This window comes from Anomalospiza imberbis, chromosome 11 (assembly GCF_031753505.1).
Source record: "Anomalospiza imberbis isolate Cuckoo-Finch-1a 21T00152 chromosome 11, ASM3175350v1, whole genome shotgun sequence".
Taxonomy (NCBI): domain Eukaryota; kingdom Metazoa; phylum Chordata; class Aves; order Passeriformes; family Viduidae; genus Anomalospiza; species Anomalospiza imberbis.
In genome coordinates, this window is record NC_089691.1 from 19,553,870 (window position 1) to 19,577,783 (window position 23,914).

A 23,914-nucleotide genomic window follows, 5' to 3' on the forward strand; every position below is an offset into this window, starting at 1 on the left:
CACTATGAAACAGATCTAAACAGACCAAGTTAAGGGGTTTTGTGATGGGGTTGTTACACTACCTGATAAGTGAACACAACCGGCTACAGCACAACATAAGCTAAAAACACATGCTAATGGCAAAGCTGCTTTCAAAGCAGCACCATGAAAGCCATTTGGCTTTTCTCTGCACCACACACTCTGCAAACTGGAGTTTTTATCAAAGCTGAAACTACTGCAGCCTCCACTAAACTAAGGCTGACATGGGCAGCAATGAAGGTGGAGCCCAACCCAAACCCAAAGCCAGGCAGAGCAGGGAACAGCTGCCCATGACCCTGTAACACAACACCACGAGGGGCATTTCCCCTCACGCCTCAACTGCATGAAGTGCTTTAAACGTGCTGTACAAATCAGATTAATCCCACAGAGCCAAGAGGCAGGATTTTCATCCAGAATATATTACTGCTTATGTCTTTGTTCTTTGGAATCACGGCTGCTGGATCCAGGAGGTTAACAGCTGAAAATTAGCATATTCCTCTAACATTTGAGAATGCTTTAAAAGCACCAATTCATTCTTATTATGTGTTAACGCATTCCCTCTTCCCTCCATCACAAATCAAAAATTTAATAAACATTAGAAGTGCACCATTTGAAAACATTTTAGGACAGTTTTGTCCCTGAATTATCCTACCTGAACTCAGTATTTTCACAGCAGAGGTACTGAGACTACAAGGAAAAACTCCATTCACTCCTCCTTTAGTGGGACAGTCCTGAGTTTCAAAGGTTACAATTAAACCCTTCCTAGGAACGTGGAAGTGCCATAAAGGTGAAATAGGACTTCATGAGTATAAGCAGGTTTAGATGGGATATTGGGAAGAAATTGTTCCCTGGGAGGGTGGGCACGCCCTGGCACAGGGTGCCCAGAGCAGCTGGGGCTGCCCCTGGATCCCCGGATGTGTCCAAGGCCAGGATGAACAGGGCTTGGAACACCTTGGGATAGTGGAAGATGTCCCTGCCATGGCAGGGGGTGGAATGGGATGACCTTTATGGTCCCCTCCAGCCCAAACCTTTCTATCAATCTATGAATATCAACCCTACAAGCAGCAACACAGCAATTATCAAAAGACTTTTAAAAGCCTGGCTTGTGCCTTTTAAACTGTTCTGAGCTTTTCAAAACCTCAAAACACTAAAGAAAACAAAAATGCCAAGAAGAAACAGCTGCAAAAGTGGCACAATCAAGATCTTTTCTGCACAATTTGACATGTTTCTCAAAGTTTTCCAGATTTTAGCAAATAATAACCAAATCAAATTTCTTCAGTTTGCAGATAAATGATCCATTTCACAAATTATTTTAATACGCCATCAGAATTTATGTTAAAATTCTATTTACACTCACTAAAAGATCATATTTGACTGCAGAAGCTTGAAGATGTTTATATGTTACAAAATATTTTCCCAAATCTAGCAAAAGCCTGAGGTAAAACCAATGCAATGGACTGAAACTACAATACTTAAAGTTGAGTTCTTTACTCTCTTGTGCACTTTAGGATCTGATGTGACACAGGCAGTAAAAATCCTGTATCTCACAAATCTATTTTTTTTTTCCTCAGAGTCCTGGACTCCTTCGTACCTTTGCAGCATCAGGCCTTAACACTTCAGGGCAACATTACATTGTATTGATTAAACAAGGGATTCAGAAAACCTGGGGAAAAGAAAAGGGGGCCTGAGCAATCACAGTCGATCTCATCACCTCCGTGACATGCTGTGAATGTAATTAATCCTACATTTATTTAGGAGAAATTCACATCCTACACATCAAGCAGCAACTCCCTGCTGGCTTCAGACTGGGTAATTACAGTGTAACAAGGACAAGGCCTCCATTGTAAGGAAGAGATGAAAAGGAAAACAGACCTATGAGGCCAACCCACCTTTCAGGGGCTGTCTCACCTGCAAACCAGGAGAAGCAAATATGACACGCTCAGGAAAATCTGATTTTAAATTAGTACCAATGAAGACAACAGCTTTTACAGAGAGTGTATAAATGCCACCAGGAATCCTGGTTCTCACTTTAAATCAAGGAGTCCATGCTCAAATTGGCATGTTACACCTACAGTCACCAAAATTAGCACCATCACATTTGTCTCAGGGTGCAGAGCGCGTATTTGTGAAGGATAACAAAGCAAGTTCCACAGAACACAGCAAGGCAATTTAACAGCTCAGCTGTCTCAGCTCACAGCTCTCCCTCACTGCACGTGTTGAAGCTACTACAAAATACAACACAAACAAGTGATCTTTATAGTCTTATGCTAAGTTAGAAAGTAGAAAACCATACATGGGATCAAACATTCTCCTGCACACATCATACCCATAAAACTATGAAAAAAACCAAACTGTACAGCAGGCAGGCTGGATGGATGAGGAACCTGGTCTTGTGGAAGTCTCCCTGGCCATGGCAGAGGGTTGGAACTGGATGATCTTCACAGTCCCTTCCAATCCAAACCATTCTATGACTCTATAGTGAGAGCACTAAACCCTGGAGAACTGCCAGGAACACTCACAGCTTCACCTCCAATTCAGGAACACAGGTAATACACATTTGCAAATATTAAAGAGTACACATTTAAAGCTAAATATGCATGTAAATATTAGGTAAAAATACTTTAAATTGCCATGGGCTGGAGCTGTTCCCTTAAGCAGGGGTGCAGAACTGCCTGTACTGCCTGCCTGGCCAAGGACCCAAGGAAGCTGTCCAGCCTCCCACCCAGGTCATGGCCAGCAGGCACATATGTACAACAGCAGCCAAAAAACCCCATGTGAATAGAGCCTGGCACAAAGGGGAACACAAAACACTGGAGAAAGACATCAGGCCACACAAAGAAACCTCAGCACAGCAAGAGGCAGTGGGTCAACTATTCTGACTTCTCTAAAGGACACAGCTCCTGTGGGGTCACAGACACAGACTCCTGACAGAAAGGACAAAAAGCTCTCCTGCAGTAAATGCACACCTGGATTGCCCTGGTCCCAGCTGCCCATATTGCAGCCATCAACAGACCAGTGGTTTCCCCCAAAACCCTGCTCCTCTCCTTCATTCCCTTCTGCTTCAAGGAAGGCGTGAAAGATGGAGAAAAGCCCAGACTCAGAACAAGAATTCAGTTCTGATTTCACCTCAGAGAGGTTGCTATATGTATCGGAGTGGCTTGTAAAAGCTCGGACCTGAAGAACAAAAGCATGCAAACCAGGCAAATTAAATTTAATTTTATTATGGAAATGAAAGCAATAACAGAAGTGACAGCAGGGTGGATGATAAGCTCACTTAGCAGGGGGATCAAATGAAGTGATGACATGTCATTATGACCTCAGGGGTTAAAGATGCAATTTTCCATCTGGCTGCATCTGGCTTTTCAACAGAAATGTTGACACCACCTGCTGAGATTTACCACAAGCTGCCTTCATAGGTCTTTGTCAAGCTTTTGTTAGCCAGGTTAACATTTACTTTTCCCTCTTTTCTGATAAGTTTGGCTGAGCAACATGCTCCTTTTCTTCAAAACCTAACAACACTTAAAAGGATTTACATGCCACCTTACACAATGGATGGAATTATTAATAGTCACTTCAGTAGCAGCTTGAAGGGAAATACTAGGAACCTAGAAAGCAGGTAAAACTGTCTTTAAGATTGCAAGCAGAAAGATGACATTTTAGCTACACTTGCTAATATCTTCTGCTGTCTAAGACATTTTGGAATCTACTTTTCTCTTAGTAACAGGCATCTGAATAAAGCAATTTTTCTGGGAAAAAAAAACCACAAAACAACAAAAAAACATCCTTAGAATTCCATACCTAGCTTGCACTCTCCATCCCCAATTGACTATTAGCCACCTGTGTGTGCTTTGTTCAGCATCTTCATCATTTCCAATTCCGGATACACTGTGCTTAAAATAAATCAGCTTTTGCCAGCCCAGTGACACATTCACTTATTCATCTAATTTACCCACAGCCAAGCTATGATCTCAAACCAAATTTGTAATCAGCTATTGACACTCTGCTGGCTATAAGGATTTTGTTTCCACATGGCATATTTAAAAGCTAGTACCTACCAGGTGTGTTTCTCTTCATCCGGAATCGGGCTGTGTGCTCTCTTCCACTGGATATATCCATTATGGTTTTGCCTGTGCCAAACTTTTTTCCTAAACCCAGAGATCTGTGCCAGCAGAGGTGAGCTGAAGAGCTTGTTTCCAGCTGGTTTTAAAGTGCCCAGATTGTTCACTAAAAAGAACCTACAGTCTGTTTTAACTGTCTAAATAGAGGCCCCCACCTCCACCAGGAGTTTGTTGCTTGCAGGGAAAGAGGAGAAGAAAAGGAAAACCCTCCATGGATTTTGAGAATATCCTCAGCCACAAAAGGACAGAGGAAATGGAGACAAAGGAAGTTAATACAGGCTACATGGAGCAAATAACAGTTAAGAAACAAAACAGGGGAAGTATCCAGACTGACTGGAGGTGGAAATAACTAGCACTGAAAGACCACCACAGTAACATCTATAAACACCTTCCCCTCCCAAAACTCTTCCACCATAACATCATTATAGAATCACAGAATGGTTTGAGCCAGAAGGGACCTTAAATCCCATCCAGTGCCACCCATGCCATGGGCAGGGACACCTTCCCTGGCTGCTCCAAGCCCCAGTGTCCAACCTGGCCTTGGACACATCCAGGGATCCAGGGATAGCCACAGCTGCTCTGGGCACCCTGTGCCAGGGCTTCAGAGAGAATTACCAGAGGGATTCACAACCTTCGTCCCCTGAAACGGTAGATGCATCACCCTCCTCTCCAGGAGCCTCACCTTGGGGAGCTGGGACCCCTTGCTTGAACAGACAAATCACCCTTCTGTCAAGGTATGTCCTGAATGACAAGTAAGCTTAGTTGTTCCCTTCAACATAAAGGAACAAAACCAAGTGTTCCCATTCCCTTTGCACTTGCTGAACTTCAAACACTGCTCAACTGCACAGCAATGACTGCAGCATATGCTTAAATGCTGTCCTGATTCAGGCCTAAAAATAGGACTGGGTTCTGCAGCTCCTCTCTCTCTTGCTCTCCTAATGACAGACAGCCATTGTGCCATGTCACTCTGACAATAAGATAGCTTAATTGCCCTCTTTCCAGCAGCTGTCAGTTCTGCTTAACTGGGACATAATGTGAGAGTCTGGGAGGAAATGTGTTAATCTATCAGTCACTTATAGCTACTGTGCATTTTCCTGGGCTGGATTTAAAGAAAACTGGGTTTGTCACTGACTTGCTAGTCATTATATTCATTGATATGGGCAGCAGAGGTATTACTGCTTAATGACTCATTTCTTTGTGAAAGACCCATGAAATAACTTTCTCCTTTATTTACTGCACTTTTTCTACTCAACTTCGACCTGAATCTCCCCATACTTGGTGAATTTCCCACACATTTAAGGTGTGGTTGAAAAAGACCTCTTCAAATTTGACAGTGTAAAATGAATTGGCTGTTTCAGGAACTAAACAGGATTGAGGAATCAAAATGCTTGGAAACACCTGTAATTGTTTTATTTTATATATTGTTACCTATAGGAACAGAGTCACTGAAAGCACACAGAGAATAAGAATCAACATCTACAAACCATCACGAACAGCTATGAACTGAGGGTCTTTAATTCTCCAAGAAGTACTGCTAATGTCACACCTAAACCTAGCAGCCTGTGCAGGCTGCCTCAATTCTGTCTCATTCCCCCTTCTGATCACAATTATTTCCAAATTCCCTCTATATTCCATTCACTGTCTTGTGCACTTCAGATATTTTATCCCCCAGAGTCTCCTGTTAAATACAAAGACTATTTTAGCCACTGGAGTCTGCATTGTTATATTAATCAATAAGACAATGACTTTTTTTTTTGTGTGTGTATTAGTCATGCCTGCTCCAACTCACACCTTTTGTGGCTTTCAGAGAAGGCTGTGAAGAAATAAAAAGGAAGGAAAAATAACACAAAAGCTGTAGGAAAAACAGAGTAAATCTGACAAGAACAATATAAAGCTTAGTAAGATTTGAACATGCAGCTTGCTTTAATCATTTAATCCCCTTCCCACTGTTTTCCTACTGATACTTTTGGTTTTAAGCCATTAAAACATGCTGGTATTCCATCCAGTCTGGCTGCAAACTACCCAAAACTCTGGAAATAAGCCATGCTGACTCCATTAAAAGAACACAGGTGAGACACAGAAGTGCAGGGGTTTTGTCTGGAGGTGGCAAAGTCCCTCTTTCCTCTCAAGTAGTGGAAGCCAAAGCTTCCCACAGTGCCAGGGAGAGCTGCAGGGGCAGGAGCACAGAGCACATGGGGATTTGTGACACTTGTTCTGGTGTTAATAATCAATTGGTGCAACTGCTACAGCCCATAAATCAATGTTCCATGCAGCTGGGAATGCTTTGCATGTGCTGTCAGTTTTGAACTGGAAATTCCTTCCAACCTTTATCCTGAAGTTATATAAGTGCTACATAAACATTTCTCTTCACAAGAAAGATCACAATAGAATGAGAATTCCCCAGAAGCTGTTTTTTCCCCAAAACCCCTATTAATATATTAATGACAATTCACATTTTTATTTAAAATCCAATTCCTTCCTCCCTTCCCCAATGGTGTCCCTGTATTAAAAAAATGCACAGAATGTCTTTGCTTCTGCCTCAAGAATTGCTGGACAGACACAGTTATTAAATGAAAAAACTGATCATATTCCCAAGTATGGGAGACAGAATTTATTTTACTGATATTTGTTCACAGATGAAGAGTGCTAAAAACATCTCCCACATCAGCAACTACTGAAGGACTTACTTGACTTTCTGGATCCAGATGCAATAGTCTGTAATGAAGAGATCATTAAGGATGTAGGCAGGGTCACTCTCCATAAAAATCTTGTGAATGTCCAGCAGACACTTCAAAACTGCAGCTTTCCCTGGAAACACATTTTTGGTTTTGTGATTCACAAGAAATCATAACGGATCATCTTTATCATCTCCCACCTGAGGGTTTAATAACCACAGCAAACACGACCACCTTGGAAACTGGGGTTGATTGCCTGGCTGGGAACAGCAGCACTGTAACTGTGTCCTTCAGCATCCACATCCCTGGGGATGGGGAGCCCCTGGATTCAGCAGGAATCTCCGCAAGAGCAGAGCCTGCAGGCCCAGCCATGCGTGTAATTCTCCACAGCTGAAGCAGCCCCTTCCCCCAGCTCCTCCCCTGCTCCCAACTCCAGCACACACAGGCAGGGCACTGCATTTTGAAAAAGAAACAAACTAAGGTGAAAAGTAGCTCACAGATAACAAGAAGTCATGGCCCACCATCTCTCTTCAGAGGAGCATTTTCCCCTTCGTGTGTACACAAATCCCAGTGCTGGGAAATAACAGGGCTGGGAACACACAGCTCACAGCAGGGCCGAGCACATGGAACTCTGTGAGGCAATGTAAGGATTACCTAACAGCAGACCAGGGCCTGGAATTAGGGAGAACTTTTCCTGCTTCTGCTAGTCACAGAATAGTTAGGCAAAATGAAAGAAAAAACTCACTTCATGTTCAGGAAGGAGCTATTTGACACACTCTCAATAAATACAGTAAAAGATTAAAATTGTGTTCTCAGTCCACAACTAGAAAACTTTCTGTTGTCAGTTTGACTTTTCCTTCATATGCAACATTCCAATGAGCTGGAATCTTCCCCCTGAGTTTTCTGATGATAGTAGCTAAAGGGTTAAGTGCTGGAACACTTAAAAAAAATGTTTTCACCGTTTAATGGTGGGGGGAAAAAACCCACATTCAAATGAAAACAGCCACCACTGCAAATGGAATCTAATAACCCTCTCCCAAGAGGCTGGCTCCTCCTAGGCTATGAAACCTGAACAGGGATGAAATTACATTTTACAGATTTAGAGGAGAGGGGGGAAAAAAAAAAGAAACAAAAAAGATCAGAACTCCCCCTGCTGTTCAAGCACAAAATTTGTTTGCTTATTTGTAAGTAATTCCATGCTGAAAAAATACAGTCAGAGAACGAAAATGAAGGGTGAGGGAGATGGCAATAAGGAGGAGGAAATGGAGAGAGCAAAAAGCCATGGCAAACAGAACAGAAAAAACCCACTGGTTTTGGAAACTAAGTCAGCAAAGAAAACCTAAAACCCCAAATATAACTAATAACTTTTAAATTGTATCCCCATCAATGCTTGTCAAACATCACTATTTTGACTAAAAGAAGTGTGCTCTTTTACAAAGAAATGATGTGTGGAATTAAAATTTTGCTGATTTTTTCAGGTTCCAGCTGTCAAGCTGTCAGCCCAAACCATTTCCAACATCCACTCCTGTTACTCATCTGCCAAGTAACAATGTACATCAGTTGAATGTTACAGTAATTCCCAACTAAAAATGTCTTTCTTCATAAATTCAAAGTTTTGGATTATAGTAGCTTGATAGGTCTCTAATGAGAGGCTGCAGATCTTGCCAGACTTGAAACAGGGAATCCTGCATCAGGCAAACTATCAAATGTCTTTTAGAGCATGGGCCTGTGATATTTAACAGTTTTTGCACAGTTACAGCTCTGCATTATATTGAGCAGTAAGTAAACTGCTTTTTTGTGTGCAGATACTACTTCCTGATTATTCAAAAAAACCCACTAGTTGTGTTTAAAACCATGAATAAAAAAAGCTTCCAATGTGTGTACCAGGAAAGTCAGAGAAGGTGTCTGCAGATCACTGGATCCTTCTGGAGCTCCTTGCTGAAAGAGCTGCCAGACAACAGCCTGAAACCTGAATTTTACAGACTCAGAAATCCAGTCCTCCTCACACAGGCTATTTCAAAATGAGGATAAAATTTGACCCCAGCTCTGTATGTGCCATCTGATATGATAATCTGATTTTACACCATCATGAAATTCTACCAGCTTTCATCCTGTGTATTTGGAAGGAAAGTTTAAGACATTTATTTCTATTTTATATTTTTCCCCCACAGACTTCTATGTGTTTTTCCACATTTTCCAGGAGAAGCATTCATCTAAAGATAAAATAAACTTTGCTGTTATTCTCTCTTTAATGGAAGAGTAGTCTGAGACACAAGAAAAGAACTCTACAAGCTTTTAAATTAAAACATCCTGGTAACAACTCACCCAGTCAGGCAGTATTTCACTGGCTCACTGAATGGTCACTGCAACACCATTTTCCATTGTGACATTAAAAGAAAAGCAAATTTCTTACCTCTCATGTACTATAGTCTCCTCAGAAAAAAAAACCCAAATGCTTTCAGCATTGCATCACTGCAGTTTTGTTATCAGAATTTTCTTTTTCACACTTATGAACAGCAACATAAGGCAGTGCAGATAAGTGAAGAGGGACAGCATCCATCTTCCCCTTAAAACTTCACTCCCTGACTGTTATAATGTCAATGGGATTTTCATCAGCAACAGTTTTTGGCAGTAGTAAAGATTAATACTGCCATTTGTGTGGGTTTTTAATCCTGCAACTCACAAGCATTTAAAATAAAGCACCGAAGCACTGCTTCTCAGTGATCCTTCTGTCCAAAATACAGATCTAATGCTTTTCTCAAAGAAATAACTCATGCTAAATAGAAAAGTTGCAGGTAATTCTAACAAGCCAAGGTATGAAGATGGTTGTGTACAACTTCCAGTCCCTAAACACTCACCCAGCTGCAGAATCATGACTGTGTCACTGAAGGCACGTGTCACCAGCTCAAAATGCCTGTACAGGGGATAGCACAGCACTCTTCTTCCAAAAGATACCAGGACATCATGGATGCTGGAGAAACTCTGTGTGCATCAGTGAAAAATCCAAATTAGTCTGTGTGCTTGTTTGTTTTCCTTTAAGGAAAAAAGCCATAGGAGAAGAGGGGGGAAGAAAAAGCACATTTTGATTTATTATGCTTCTAAAAATCTGTATTTGAATAGATATGGAAATGTACATGTTAAATAGAAACTAGACATTGCACACTGAGTTTGCATGGCAAGATAACAGAAGTTCTGTACATCTTAGTGGTTTGGGATTAAAAAAATGTAGAGAACATGGGAATAAAACATCTTACTCAAGCCTTTACCATCCTTTAGATTAAAGCAATAAATTACATCTGTCCCACATTATTATATATATTAAGGAGAAGCTATAAAAAGCCTTTTAAGAATAAAGGAAAATTAAATCCATATGATATTAACCAAATACATGTGTACATGTAAGATCTTTAAAAATGATACATGACTCTGCTTTTCATGAAAATTTTAGATATTCAAGACAGGGATAAATATACCTGCCTGGGGAGAACAGTTCATTGTCCTCCTTCATGAGTGAGGAACACCTCTAATTTACTCAGGCCAGAGGCATTAAGGAGTTATTAAAGACTTTCTTAAAAGTGATTTCCCTTCCAGCTTTCACTTTTCAAGACAAAATGCTCCATTTATTAATGAATTTTAAAAAAATACCCATTTCATCTTGAGCTCTCAATCTATTAAAATTAATAAAAGCACTTTGCTGACAGCCAGCACTTCTTTGCATTCTGTGACTACCTCAACCCATTGTTCATTTTAATGGATCACCAGCAAGCATTTAAATCATTTATGGTTTGTGATTGAATATTTAGAGGCTAAGGTGTGTACATGTCATGGCCAGCAAAATGGCAATCAGCTCAAACAAACCAGAGCTGAGGCAATTTTTTTTGTACAGAATGATGAAAAGTCCCAGCCCTAGTGGTTTGTCTAACAGAGATAGTTATTAACAGGACTGGGAGTTTTCTAGGTGTGAAATACATTGTTGGCACAGGCTGCAACAAGAACTGCTCTATCATAGGGTAAGCACGTGCAGAAAATTCCTTCACTATGTTAGGACATGGATATGGAAAATAAATAAAATGTGAATTAAGACAGGGCATTTTAACTGCACTCCTCTGTAACCTGCTACTGCAGAACTCAACAAAAAACCTGCTGCCACAGGACAAGTTATAACTGGATATAACATTCAACACTACCAGAAAAGATAGAAGGACTCGACCCAAAAATCCTGTCCAGTTTTAGTTCTGATCCTGCAAAGTGAGACTTGGCTCAGCAGACTCAGCCCAGAGCTGGGACAGGCCTTTCCACCTTCCTGCATTTTATGAATTAATGGATTTCAGGCCAGGTCAAGTCCTTTCCACCTCCAGCTCTGTAATGATTTCTTTGCAGGCCTGGGTGCTTTCAGTGAACAACCTGAACGTGGAGAGATTGGAATTCAGGGTTTCCTCTGATCTCTGCTGTTTCCAAAGGATGAGCAGCAACTCGAACAGGGATGTGGCACCTGGACGTGGTTCAATGGTGAATGTGCTGATTGTGCTGGAAACGGTTGGACCTGAGGATCTAAAAAGTCTTTTCCAACCTTTATTATTCCAAGAGTAAGGCTGAAAAGGAGGGGGCAGGTAAAGCACCATGTGCCTACTAACTTCCAGAGCCCAGAAATAAATTTCTGGTACCATTAAAAACAGGATATATAATTAATTTATCTTCAATACTGAAAGACCAAACTTGGCACAGAAACAACATAAAATGCAAAAAAAAAAAAAAAAAAACAAAAACAAAAACCAAACCAAGTAATCCAGCAAAACCATAGCAGAAAACTTTACTTTTACCTTACCTCCAGCCAGCACAATGTTGCACTCAGTTTCCTGATATTCCAAGATGATTCAACCTGATTTTAAGAGAAGACAGTAAAACAAGCGTTACCTAGTCCAACACTGCTGGCAAACTACTTAAGATAACATTCTGGCAGCAATTTAAGAACCTTTGTGAATAAGAAGCAGTAATTATATTATGTGCACTGAAATGGCCACAGGACAGCATTAAAAATTATATTGCAATGCAGATGTTGAATAACTGAGTTGCTTTCCATAGTAGGATGATCCAGCCCATGAACAAAATCTTTAAAATATAACAGCAATACACAGAAAAATGGTATTTTAGTGGAATTCTGTCCCTTTGCACAAAGCAACAGAGACCTGAATCAACAAAAGCTAAGCTCAAATGCCTTGTTTCATGAAAACAGCTCAAGACTTTTGGCTTGCAGAGAGGGTCCTGAAGCCAGCAGTACAAGTAAAATGTCATTATTCTTAATATGTGACAGATTCATAGTATTTGAGTGAAAGTGTGGTCCAGTGGGATGATTGGGGCAAAAAGCCAGAAAGCCTTGATCTATAATCCTGCCTCTAGTAAAGATTTGTGTGGCCTGAAGGTCTTGGTTTTCCTATTAAATAGGAATAAAAAAAGGGCAGGGGGGGGAAGGAGAAAAAACTCCAGAGTGTTTTCCACACACATCATACTGTTACTGCAAAACCAATAAAGAATTGCACAACTGTGATCCTGGCAGATTTGCAATTCTGTGCAGATCTAACTTGCAACATAACAACAATCCCAGATTATTCTGGTGAATCAGCAGGTCTGGACATTTTGCTTGTCATGCTACAGTCCATGCCCTGCATGTCAGTTTGATTAAGCCAGAGTGGTTTTGATTACATGTGTCAATATTTTGCTTAAAAGCATTGAAAAAAAAAACCCTCCTTGGTTCATATCAGCACAGGAGATGGGAGGCACAAAGTTGTATCTGGGAAGCAATTCCAAGAGGGCAAGGTATCCACACAGAACAAAAAACAACTATTCTGTTGATTTGCATTTGCATAAACCAGGATACACAAATCAGAACTAGACAGAATTGTCTGGAACCTCCTGCTACTCCACATCTCTCCTATTACAGTGCTGCTGCAGAAGAACACACGTGTTTAGAAATCCTACTAATCCCCACAGGCACCAAATCTAGAGATATGAAGTCTTTCATTTTAACTTCATCACGTAAGTTTAATGCCTGGGAGTAAGTTCATGTTAAAAGGCATGTTCCCTAAACGGCAGTGCAGGGTCCAGCACTAGGTTCCTGAAATATATTCTATTTTTCACTTTTTTAAACTTACATTCTTGTCCCCTTCATTGACACAGATCTCGTAGCAATATGCCAGAAGAATATCAATTAATCCAAGATATATGTGGCGACGGCTCCTTTTATCCAGAAGATAAGATTTATTTGTGAACTTTCTCATCTGCTCTCTCTCTTCCTCAGAGAAGACAACTATAAAAAGTAAAAGGATAATTGATTATGAATTTAAAGCTGGCACATTCACTTTAATAGGTGGCAATACTACCTCAACAGTGTCTTTAAAAAGGAGCGTGTAACTAATCACACGTCAGCCATCACTCAAGAAAAAAGCCTAAATCACTCTTACTTTCCTTTTTAACTTTTATTAAGCTCTGGTATATTCATTTCAATGTCAAGCTCCAGCACAGCACTGCATGTACACACTGATGATTTTGGACCTCTCCAGGTGCCAAGGATTTCTGTGGGTGCCTGGATATCTTATACAGGGATAAATGCACAATCAGAATCCAAGTAAAATGAGGATTCTTAAGCCCACATTGTATGGGACAAAAATCCAGAGGCAAGTGATAGTTTAGAAAGAGTATGGCAGTTCTAACTCTTTTTTCTGTTCATACTAAGCAGGTCAGTATCACCCCTTGACTCACAACTATTGATGATGTATGTCTATTCCATCAGTAAATTTCTTTGTAAGTTGATTCTTCAATGTAAATATGAACCACACTTCACTATTAAACAGCAAAGAAACTCCCAGTGAAATTAATGAAATATAGCAGTAAAGTTTTCTTCCTTTAAAATTCAAACTCTGAAGCATCACAATGTCTACAACTGGACCATAAACACAGAAATTCCAGGTCTATTAAAAAAGAGCAAACAAGATGTAGACTAGACAATTCCCAAAGGTAAATGTTACAAGATGCACCTTAAGTTGCTGCAAAGTGCCAGGTGTTCTAAATAAAGTATCTTTCTCTGGGAAAATACTCCATTGTTAAAAAAAATTCTATCCATTGCCTATAGTTTTTGAAAATTAATTACCCAGGCCTGAAACTCAGCATTAACGTGTCCAAACCACCACCTACTTTGTTTTCTCCGTTGAAAACTTCCAAGTACATGGTGTGAAATTATAAGAACAATTAAAATTGTACTTACATTTCTGCTGTACTAAGCCTGTACACTTTTGTGCACTTACACTGCCAAATTTTAGCTACCAATCTGTACCACAATCAGTATTAATCTAATGCAAAGCAGCACTAGCTGCTACTTATCAAGTAAGCTAAATTGGCAAGTTTTTTGTAACTTTGATTTAAAATGGTGTATTTGCCAGTGGCAAAACCAAGCCAGAATAGAAATGTGTGTTAATAAACCGACATCTAAAGGAGTCAGACATCCATCTCACAAAGTTTCTGACAGATGAGACTGCAGACATTACCTTTACATTTTAATCACCTCTTTTACTTGTTTTAAGCTGGCCATTCCTCATGTTAAAAAAGAAGATACTTCAAATTGTCCTCCAGTAGCACTGTCAGTGAAAGCAGAGTTTAATCTCTGAGGGGAGGAGGAGGCCTGACAGCCAGAGGGTGTTTTGTTACAGCCCTACTGCTATTTTACACTGTGATAACACCACTTAAATCACGGGGAGATCTGTATCTCAGACTACTATGACACTTCCAGCTCTAAATGTGTTAGGGGCACTTAGATAAAATGTGCTGGACCCACACAGAGAGCTGACTCAGTGGTCACTCAGGAAAGTACAGGTCAGGAAGCACCTCTGATAATCTGCTGGTGAGAGCAGAGCCTCAGTTTATGATCCTGTCAAGCCAAGTCCTGAATCCCACAGCCCTCCCAAAGGGAAAGAACTGAGTAGAACTGACCTCTCCTTCTCTTTTCTTTAAACTAAAATATTATGTTACAATTTTAAGGTTTTCAAATGTATGCTTCTATCCCTGTAGGTTAAGGAATCAGCAGGAAGGAGGAGAACAGCCAGCAGAGAGCAGATTAGTCAGAACAAAGTTACTGAGATATATATATTGATATTTATCTTGCCTTTTAAATCATGAAATATTTTACAGTGGAGCCTGATCATTAAGAGTTTTGCATGAATAAAAAGCAGAATTTCCTCACATAACAAAAACTGCTGTGCAGCAGAGCAGTGCCAGGAAGGAACACAAAGCCCTGAAAACTGAGCAAAGCAGGTAGACAGAAATTCGATAAAAAAAGAAAAGTAATCCATCTTAAACATATGAATCCACCAGTAATGGCATATATTTGAGCCAAGCCTTACTCAAAGGTGGAACTTTGACAGGAAATTGCTTCTCTTTCTATAAAGAAATAAGAAAGAGAACAGTCACTATAAGCATGAGAGGTTACCCTGAACAAAGTAAGATATCCTTGGAGCATATAAATGCTAGATTAAATACATATGTCAGCCTGAGCCTTTGAAGATTATTGTGTTGCCTAAAGAGGAGTTTTTTACTGCAGTGCAATTGGAAGTAGAATAAAAACAAACTTTTAACCAAGCTGAAGGTGTCTGTTAGAAAATACAATCCCTTTCATCTGAAATCTGTAGAAGCAAGGCACTAATGTAAACTTCAACAGCAGCAGCAAGGAAGCTTTCCAAAAATGTTATCCCCTCATGGGAAAAGCTGTGTAATTAATAAGGCTTTATGGAGTATTACTTGACTGGAATGAGACACTCTAAGTGTGAACAAAAAGGGCTGGAAGAGAATACACAGTAAGATGTACAAGAAGGACAAAAAGAAAATACACCTGGAATAAGAAAAAAATTTTAAAAGGCAAAATACACAAACCATGCACACAAGCTGTAGAAAAAGTAAAAAGGTCAAATAAAAATAGATTCAAAGTAAGGACAGAAGGGAGATGAAAACTTAAAATGTTAATGAGAAGAGAAGAACCAAAAAGAGAAAAAGATTGGTAATGAGACATTATAAGAACCTGATGATGGAAAAACAAAGAGAAAATAACCAGGGATAAATATAAGAGCAGTAATCAACCAAAGAAAATCTTCAGTTAATTGCAATGTCATGCAAAAAATAAAAAAGGCCATCTGTACTTCTAATTACTTCTTGCAGCCAAAGACATTATAAAGACAAAAGTAATCAAGATTTTGGTTCCAAGAAACCAATAAAGATAATAACTGAAAAGACATCAACATAAGTCAGGAAAAGGAAGAAAAATACTTCTCTTTATTCAGTGTTTCTGAATAAGAAAATAAACTTTTAAAGAATCTGCTAATTTTTATGTCACTTTCCCCATACACCCACTTTTACATTTAACCTGAGGAGCAACACGTCTTTATTCAAAAACAAATCCTTCCTTCCCACAGGAGAGTCAGGAACTGCTGATTAACTGCACCATTCCTCTGCCTGGGTAAGGCACTATAAAACCACAGGGGATACATCCTGCTGATGGCCAGATCTCAGGTGGAGCAGCCTGGAGCCACCTCCTGCCCATCTGCATTCCCATTCACAGGAGACCTTCAAGTAGAACCTGCACTCCCTCTCATGGTGGTTTCCTTCAGCACAGCTCACTCAGGGTTAGGAACCTCCACTGATTTCAGTCGCTGCCTCAAATAGCACAAATGTTACCAAAACTAAGGTCTTTCCAAGGAAAAGGGTGGGTTTGTTGGCATTAACATCACCCAAACTCCAGATTGCCTCTTTTCTTACTTAAATTCCCTGGAGATTCACAGAACAGCATGAGCCTCTCCACTCAGCCCCATGAAGGTGAGATTTTTTTAAATTAAATAGGTATCTGTTATTACAAATGGTATGAAGCAGAGATGATCTTTTATAAAGTCTCTTTTCTGTGTAATTTCCATTTGCCAGGCTTTTGAGGAGTTTTTCTGTTTTTTACCCTAAAACCCAACAACAGACACGTTTTTCCTCAGTACCTCAATTTGGAGGAGAAACATTCCTTATCAATAGAATCATCCAGCAGCTCTTCATTTTAATTATATTCCTTAAGCCAAGCAAACAGGAGTAGTGTTTCATTTACTAAGGAGTGAATGGATAAAAACAAACAAAGGAAGCCCTCATTATTGCATTTTCAAGCCGCTTGTACCTTTGTCCAATGTTTTTCAAATCAAGTGTTTATGATGGACATAATTAACAATTTCAGAGGCTGAAAAGACACCAGGAATGAAGATCAGATTACATTCACAGTAAAATACACAACATCTATCCCAATTCTATTTTTCTCCCAGAGAAAATGGGGAAGTACAGGTATTATCAGTGCACTGAGAACCCCTGGTGAAGGATTATCATCATCTGCTTCAGGAATATCAGATTTTCATACAACATAGGAAATGAACAAAGAACAATAGAAGAAAATGCGTAACAGTAACTTGTAGTGCTCTCTGTAATCACTGTGTGCAGGGAGGCAGCCTCAGTTATCTGTTAGCAGTGCTCCCACAAGGTCACCTACTCACCCTGGAAAAATCCCTTTAGGTTTCTAAATGGACACAAAGAGTTTTCTTTGAAAAAAGGTCTCTGAGATCCATAAAGTAATGCAATAAAGAAATAAATATTAAATGTAATAGAGTAATAAATTTCCTTTAAGAACAATAAGCTGTAACATGGCACCACAGCAATTATCATTTAAGCAGCAGATGTGTGTGTATATATACATATATTTTATATATATATATATATATGTATGTATATTCTCACCAAATGCAGGACTGTCATGTTCCTGATGACTGTCTCCCTGCAAGGCTGTCATCTTTTTATGAGCATCAATCCACCAGGGTTTGTACTTTAAAAGATGCTTAATAGCTTCATCTTCAAAAAAATCAGCTCTAGGGAAAATAAAAAGAACTTTCATATGCTATTTATTTCAATTCATATTATACGTGGGTACATATTAACACATCCACAGGAACACATCTCACTTGGCTCCAGGTTATTTTCCATGTTAGAAATGTGTTCTTTGACTTTAAAGCAGAAAATAGTAGTTATTTTTAAAACCCCAATGCTGTCCTATCTTCCAGTATTCCTTCCTTACTTCCTCCACCTTTCCTGAGCCACCCAGAAGCCCAGGGAATTAATGAGCTTGCAGCATCACATGAAGCTGAACCAATCTGATTTGTTCTGAATGCAGCTAAAGGAAAACACTCCAAAGGCTTCTCAGGCAAATAATTGGATTTTATTGGGTAGCTCTCCCACTTAAGAGCCAGGGAATTGGTGGGGAGGAAGTCGTGCAGCTGAAGGGCAAAGGTGAGGCAGGAAGGGGGATGGACTATAAGCAAGGACATGGAGAAGCAAGGTGGAAAAAGAGCAGCTGTACATGAATTCTGGAAGAGAGATCACCTCCATCTCAGCACAAAGCCACTGGTAAAAATCTCATTTCTGGGAGCATTTATCCTTAAGGATTCAAGTTCTAAGCCTCCTCTTACCATCTGAGCTTTTTCTTCAAGCCAAACAATGGTATAGCTACTGAGAATTGAAAAAAACCACAGGCAATTTCTCAATACCTTCTTCATCACCACACAAAACCTGAACACAGAATGCAATCTGCTTCCCTCTCACACTGCCAGATTTTTTTGTTGCCTCCCTTGAATATCAAAGCAACTTATCAGCCAGGGTACATTTTCCTCAAGGCCACCAGAACAGTTGTTTGCTCCCATTTCTACCAGAGTTTCTGTTCTCCTCAGGAAAACAATTTTTGTTGAAGAAAGGCTGGTATCATCTGTTCTGAAACAACCAAGACACAGCCATTAAACTAAATGGTGTAGCTCTACCAGGCCAGGACACAGAGTCTAAAATTGAAACTTGAAATTACTGCAATTTACATCCCATTAGATGTTAGGAACTACTCCAGTTCTAGTGAAATGTAGTTCAAGAAAGCTTTTCTATTTTTTGTGTGTTACAGGAAAACGTGAGGATGCCTCTGAAATATGCAACTGAGGAAAAATTCCAGGTTTGCAAAGTTACCTTCTGAAACAACCCAAAATGGGTTAAGCCTTCCCGTCCCCAAGAAACAACACAGTACTAATTCTCCCCACTGGGGACTACCCTCTTCTCCCACCAGATCCATCTTGCAGGAATCAATTTATTAATAAATCTCACCCTTCATTTACTTTACCTATCTAACCTAACTTGACCTGAAATACTCCAACCTGAAAGGCACAAAGAATCATTTTCATCTCACTACATGCAACGAAGCATAAAAGAAACACAAAGTTTTGGTCTGGACATTTTCCTCATTCTGTTGTAAAACAAGTTTCACATGATGAAGGCAAAAGACAAAGCAGCCAAGACAAAATTTCATAACTTCAAAATTCAAATTCCCCCCTCCTAGACAAGTGTAGCTTATTAATCCTTCTTTCACAAGGTGAAAACAATGTTCTGATTTTGTCAACCTAAAATGCCAGCAGGGAGTGACTGCTCAGCTGCTGAAGAGGTAAAGTATGAAACAAGGTTTTACAACAGCTGACAGCAGCCCCTCTTAAACACAGAGTAATTAAACAGTGAGTAACCCCAGAACAGGTGAGCAATGCTTTGTGCCAGTGTCATACTAAGAATACCCACCAAGGCCTGCTCTGATGAGACAAAACCAGACCAAAAGTAAAGCTGTTCTTTCCAAAAGTGATCTTAAATCCAATCATTTGTGAAAAGGGAATGTGTTTCAGAGGTACCTGGCCAGGTGAAGTTAATCAGTACTCACAGGTAATGATCAGGCTCAAACTTGGCAGCCTCAGCTGCCAAACGTTTCCTCCTACGTTCCTCTGCAGGAGTTTGGTCTGGATCCTTGATGTCAATAATATCACTGAGCTCATCCTGCAATTGGCAACAAAATTATAGGACCAAGCCACTGGTATGGCACACAAGATTTATTCAGGAAGAATTTAACAAGGATGCTTATCAGCATTGCACTGAAATCCCTGGAAAAGCTTCAATCTCCAAATTTGGGCTCCAATATGCAAATAAAACATCAAAATTCCAAGGAAATGCAATTATTTGAAGCTCCTTAGAACTCATGATATTATCAAGTCTATTCAGGCCATTTTATCATAAGGCAGGGAGGTTATTTTGCATTATGATAAATTTGCAATGTTAAACAAAAGCACACAACCCCAACAAAGACAAGATAAGAATCACACATAATTTGTGACTTTTGAGAATACACTCACTCTCTGAAGTGGATGTACATTAATTAATAGGCAATTGTAGTGCCCTTTTAAACATCATTAGGTAGTTATTTCCCATCCCATTAATGCTGATGGGAAATGTATTTCTTCACAAATTTCATGGTAATAAAGCAGCATACATGTCCAACCAGAATGTAAATACTTTATTCATAAACAGCAATCCTGCTCCAAGCCCTGGGAAAATTATCATTCATACAACAGAAAGTTAGAGTTACATAACTGAGTTGCACTTTTCAAAAGTTGTTGTTTTGTGAGCTAGGAAGCCTACACAGGAAGTCCCCCAGAACTTCCAGAAGAGGAGAAGACAAAATGCATCTACCTGCAGCCTCTGGAACACCCCTGAGCGCAAATTCCCAAATCCATAAGAGTGTTGCAGTGGTGGAGGGCTTTCTTCATAAGGAATCTGTTCCATTTCCCAGTCAAATTCTTCTTCATTCTCTTCATTCTCTGCCTCAGCAGAGGCAGCTGTATCTATGGCATGGTCAGAAAAGGAGAATTATCACATAGAAACATACATATTATTTCTTCGAAAGGCTTATTGTACTACTGGTGTTTGCCTTTCTTATTTTACTGCATCTTTTAAGAAATCTCACTCAACACTGGGTCATACAGATCTGTAACCCACAGGTCCCACTTCAGACTCTCCAGCTTTCAAAAATGAACATCAGGAACATTACATTTTAAATACACTCCCCTCAGACTGAAATACTTGTCCTACTGAATTCAACAAGATCAGCATCTGATGCTAGGAGAACCCTGACAGAACCTAAGTGATGTTATCAATAATTTAAGGCAGGAATTAAAAAATCAGAGACAGCCAAACCTTTTTGTCTGTTAAACACTGATGTTAAGCAAGACATGCACCAGAACTTGTGGTTTTAATTAGCTTCTCACTTGAGCTAATAGTCCAGGCTGTAGTTTGTAAAACACAGAAGACTCAACCGTGTGTGTGTTCTACAGCCACTAGAGGGGTACAAAGACCTACAGAGCATTAGCATATTTTTAAAGCGCATTTTGGAAAAATTTAAACATAACTAAACCGCTAAAGTTGACATGTGTATCATCTGCAACATATTTATATCAGTTCTTATCCATACTTTGATTTATTCCTACCCTTCTTGTACCTTGGACTAGCCAACAATAAAAATATTGTACTTTCCTACACGTATCACTCTGTAGATCGATAACTGTTTCATTACACACATGTATCATCTTGTATAAACAAGATTGATTTTGTCATACCCATCTCTTCTACCAAAGGTTTTGCTGATCTTGATTTCTTCGGTGCTAAAAGAGATGTCAGCATGTCCAGCCCCTCAAAATATTGGCCAGGAACTTCCTTGGGCAACTGAATTGTAAAAGTACCTTAAAAGAAAGTGGGAATATAATTGTTGCATTAGAATATATGAGACAGGCAAACATGCCTTCTTCCTCTATGAGAAAGGCTCAGAGGAAGTAGGACACATGCAGGTAACATTTTATTTTTCATTGATCCCTGTGCATGTTTTTAACCTTATTTCATAACAATTCAGGATTTTAACGATAAAACATGAAAGAGAATATTTAACTACTTGAAGTCTCCTGACTTACATAGTATAAACACACACCAATTGAAGTAAGCAAGCTTTATTTCATTTTTAATCCTTACACCAAACAATCCACAGAAGCTACATTCACCAATCTGATTATTGTTTTAAGTCATGTAACAAAGGTTGTGCAAGCAACAGATTTATTGCTTTATTGCTTTTTTTTGTTTTGTTTTAAAGCATAAATTACTGCAAATAGCAAATTTTTTGGACACAGATACCAATACCTTCATCTGTATTGTAAGATGCTTTTTCTCTGCCATCCTCTACAATTCTTCCAGGAAGTGTCAATCTGCAGGCAAAAAATGAGATGCCTCACTGAAAGCCTGACTAATTCTGCAAGTTAATGTCTCAGCCTATAAAAACGTAAGGCACATTCCAAAAGCAGCACAAAGGACTTAACTAAACTCCTCTTCACAGTAATGGAATCCATGCAGTTCAATCCCCCAGATTCCTCCCAGGAAAAGACACCCTCTACAAAATTTACATCCAGAGAGTTATCTGGCCATTTATAATTAAAAAGCCATTGTAGAGTAAATTTAGAAAATTATTTCTTTCTACTCCCTTTAACATGGTTTAATGCCTAGGAACAAAGAGGGCAGATCCAAAAAACCAAATCTTGGCATGAAGTGAGCTGTCTGCATTCAGCAGAATAAAAGCTGCAGATGAAGAACATTCTGAAGGGACCAAAATTAAGTTAATTTCCTACCATGAAGATCAACTTTTTGAAAACTTTTTCCACTACTTGCCTGAGAAAGTATGGCTTAGCATAAAATTTGAAATCTTCCCCTTCAAAGTAAATGTCAAACTCTGAAGCTCTGGCATAAGGCACTCTGATTTTTACTGTAAGGAAATCCGGGTCCTGGGTCAGTTCAAAAGCTGGAGTTATCATGATGAATCCAGCAGGAAAAGCAAACACTGCTTGCGTGGCCCTATAGAAACAGGAAAAGAAAAAAAAATTATTGTAGCTTCCAATTTATGAGAGCAAGTGGTGTCTCTCCAAAATTCTGTAAGAACATTTCAGATTCCCACATAATTATCCTCCATGTGCTCAAGAAGAAAACACTGATGACAACAGCAACAGCATCCAAGTGTTATCAAAAGCAAGAAGGAACCACCTCTCTGCACCTTAATGAAACAACAATGTACAGCTGGAGTACAGGAAGGCACCTGTTACATTCCACATGAAAACCACATTAAAATTCCATCCTAAAACCTTCCAGCGTTTCATAACTGTTATTTATAATTTCACACATAGCAGATCTTAGACCTTCGCAGTTCTTTAGTGAACTGAACACAAACCACTATTAAAAAATTCTAAAAACAAGTCATACTTCCAAAAAATAGAGCTGTGTTTTATAATTCACACTCATATTAGCCAGAATATGAGCAAAAGATTCAAGGGCAGTTTAGGTAACATCCCTCAGAACCATATGTATGTATATACACTGGCATGTGTACATAGTTTAGCACAAGAAAAGGAATTTATATAGTACTACTCATCTAATGGACAACTGTCTGACCTTTCAATAGCTTCTCAGCTCAGGCTTAATTTAGAACCCAGTTATGGATTGTTTGGGGATGTTTTTGTTTGTTTGTTTTGGAAAATGTGTTTACAAAAGGTCACACCGTTTTGAAAACTAGCTTTTCAAAACAAAAATATTTTAAATATTTAAACAAACAAAACCAGAATTGAACTATTATTTGGGAAATAACTACTTTTCACTCAATTTCAGTTACCTTTACTAAACATATTCCCATTCTGACAATTTCATGAACAGCCAGAAATCATTAACCATTAATGAGGCTAAATTAACAGAGCACCCTTTTTCTCATATGGGTAATTAGCCTTATTTAGCATGTATGAAAAACACTAAAACTCCCATTTTCACACGACTCCTGGGGCAACATTCCCACCCATTCCAAGCTGAGAAGCTGCCAGGTGTTTTGTGGAATTGTATCTAAACAGGAAACACCTGGCTTGTAGAACACCTACACCTGTACACACCAGATGCACTTTCCTGTGGATTTTCTTCTTCTCTCAACACCACAAGCACAGCTAGGAGGTACCAAAACCCCAACAGCTCATTTGGACTCTTCAAGGATGACGTGCCAGTGTGCATTTTTATTTTCCCCAGCCAGAGGTCCACAAATAAACAGCAACCCCAAAACCAGGCCAAGCTCTCCCTGCCCTGCACTCGGAGCATCCCTGGCCCAAATTAATCACCCCAAACCCCTCT

General features: G+C 39.5%; 1 protein-coding gene across 8 annotated transcripts in view; it reads right to left on the reverse strand.

Annotated features, from left to right (window-relative positions):
- SHQ1 (SHQ1, H/ACA ribonucleoprotein assembly factor) overlaps nucleotides 1-23,914 on the reverse strand; it is a 38,542-nt gene that overhangs the window by 13,853 nt on the left and 775 nt on the right. For 2 of the 8 annotated variants that reach the window (XM_068202301.1, XM_068202303.1), the window contains exons 2-11: nucleotides 22,424-22,606; nucleotides 21,902-21,966; nucleotides 21,331-21,453; nucleotides 20,408-20,559; nucleotides 19,605-19,717; nucleotides 17,609-17,736; nucleotides 12,961-13,115; nucleotides 11,637-11,690; nucleotides 9,670-9,793; nucleotides 6,824-6,944 (exon numbers count right to left, since the gene is read on the reverse strand). In XM_068202301.1, coding sequence (XP_068058402.1) covers nucleotides 6,824-6,944; nucleotides 9,670-9,793; nucleotides 11,637-11,690; nucleotides 12,961-13,115; nucleotides 17,609-17,736; nucleotides 19,605-19,717; nucleotides 20,408-20,559; nucleotides 21,331-21,453; nucleotides 21,902-21,966; nucleotides 22,424-22,566 — 1,178 coding nt within the window. In that variant the 5' untranslated portion in view covers nucleotides 22,567-22,606. Of the gene's footprint in view, nucleotides 1-5,626; nucleotides 5,950-6,823; nucleotides 6,945-9,669; nucleotides 9,794-11,636; nucleotides 11,691-12,960; nucleotides 13,116-17,608; nucleotides 17,737-19,604; nucleotides 19,718-20,407; nucleotides 20,560-21,330; nucleotides 21,454-21,901; nucleotides 21,967-22,423; nucleotides 22,607-22,706; nucleotides 22,747-23,197; nucleotides 23,369-23,414; nucleotides 23,583-23,672; nucleotides 23,863-23,914 lie in introns of those variants that run through there. The other 6 variants (XM_068202307.1, XM_068202299.1, XM_068202302.1 and 3 more) reach the window with 6 other exon arrangements.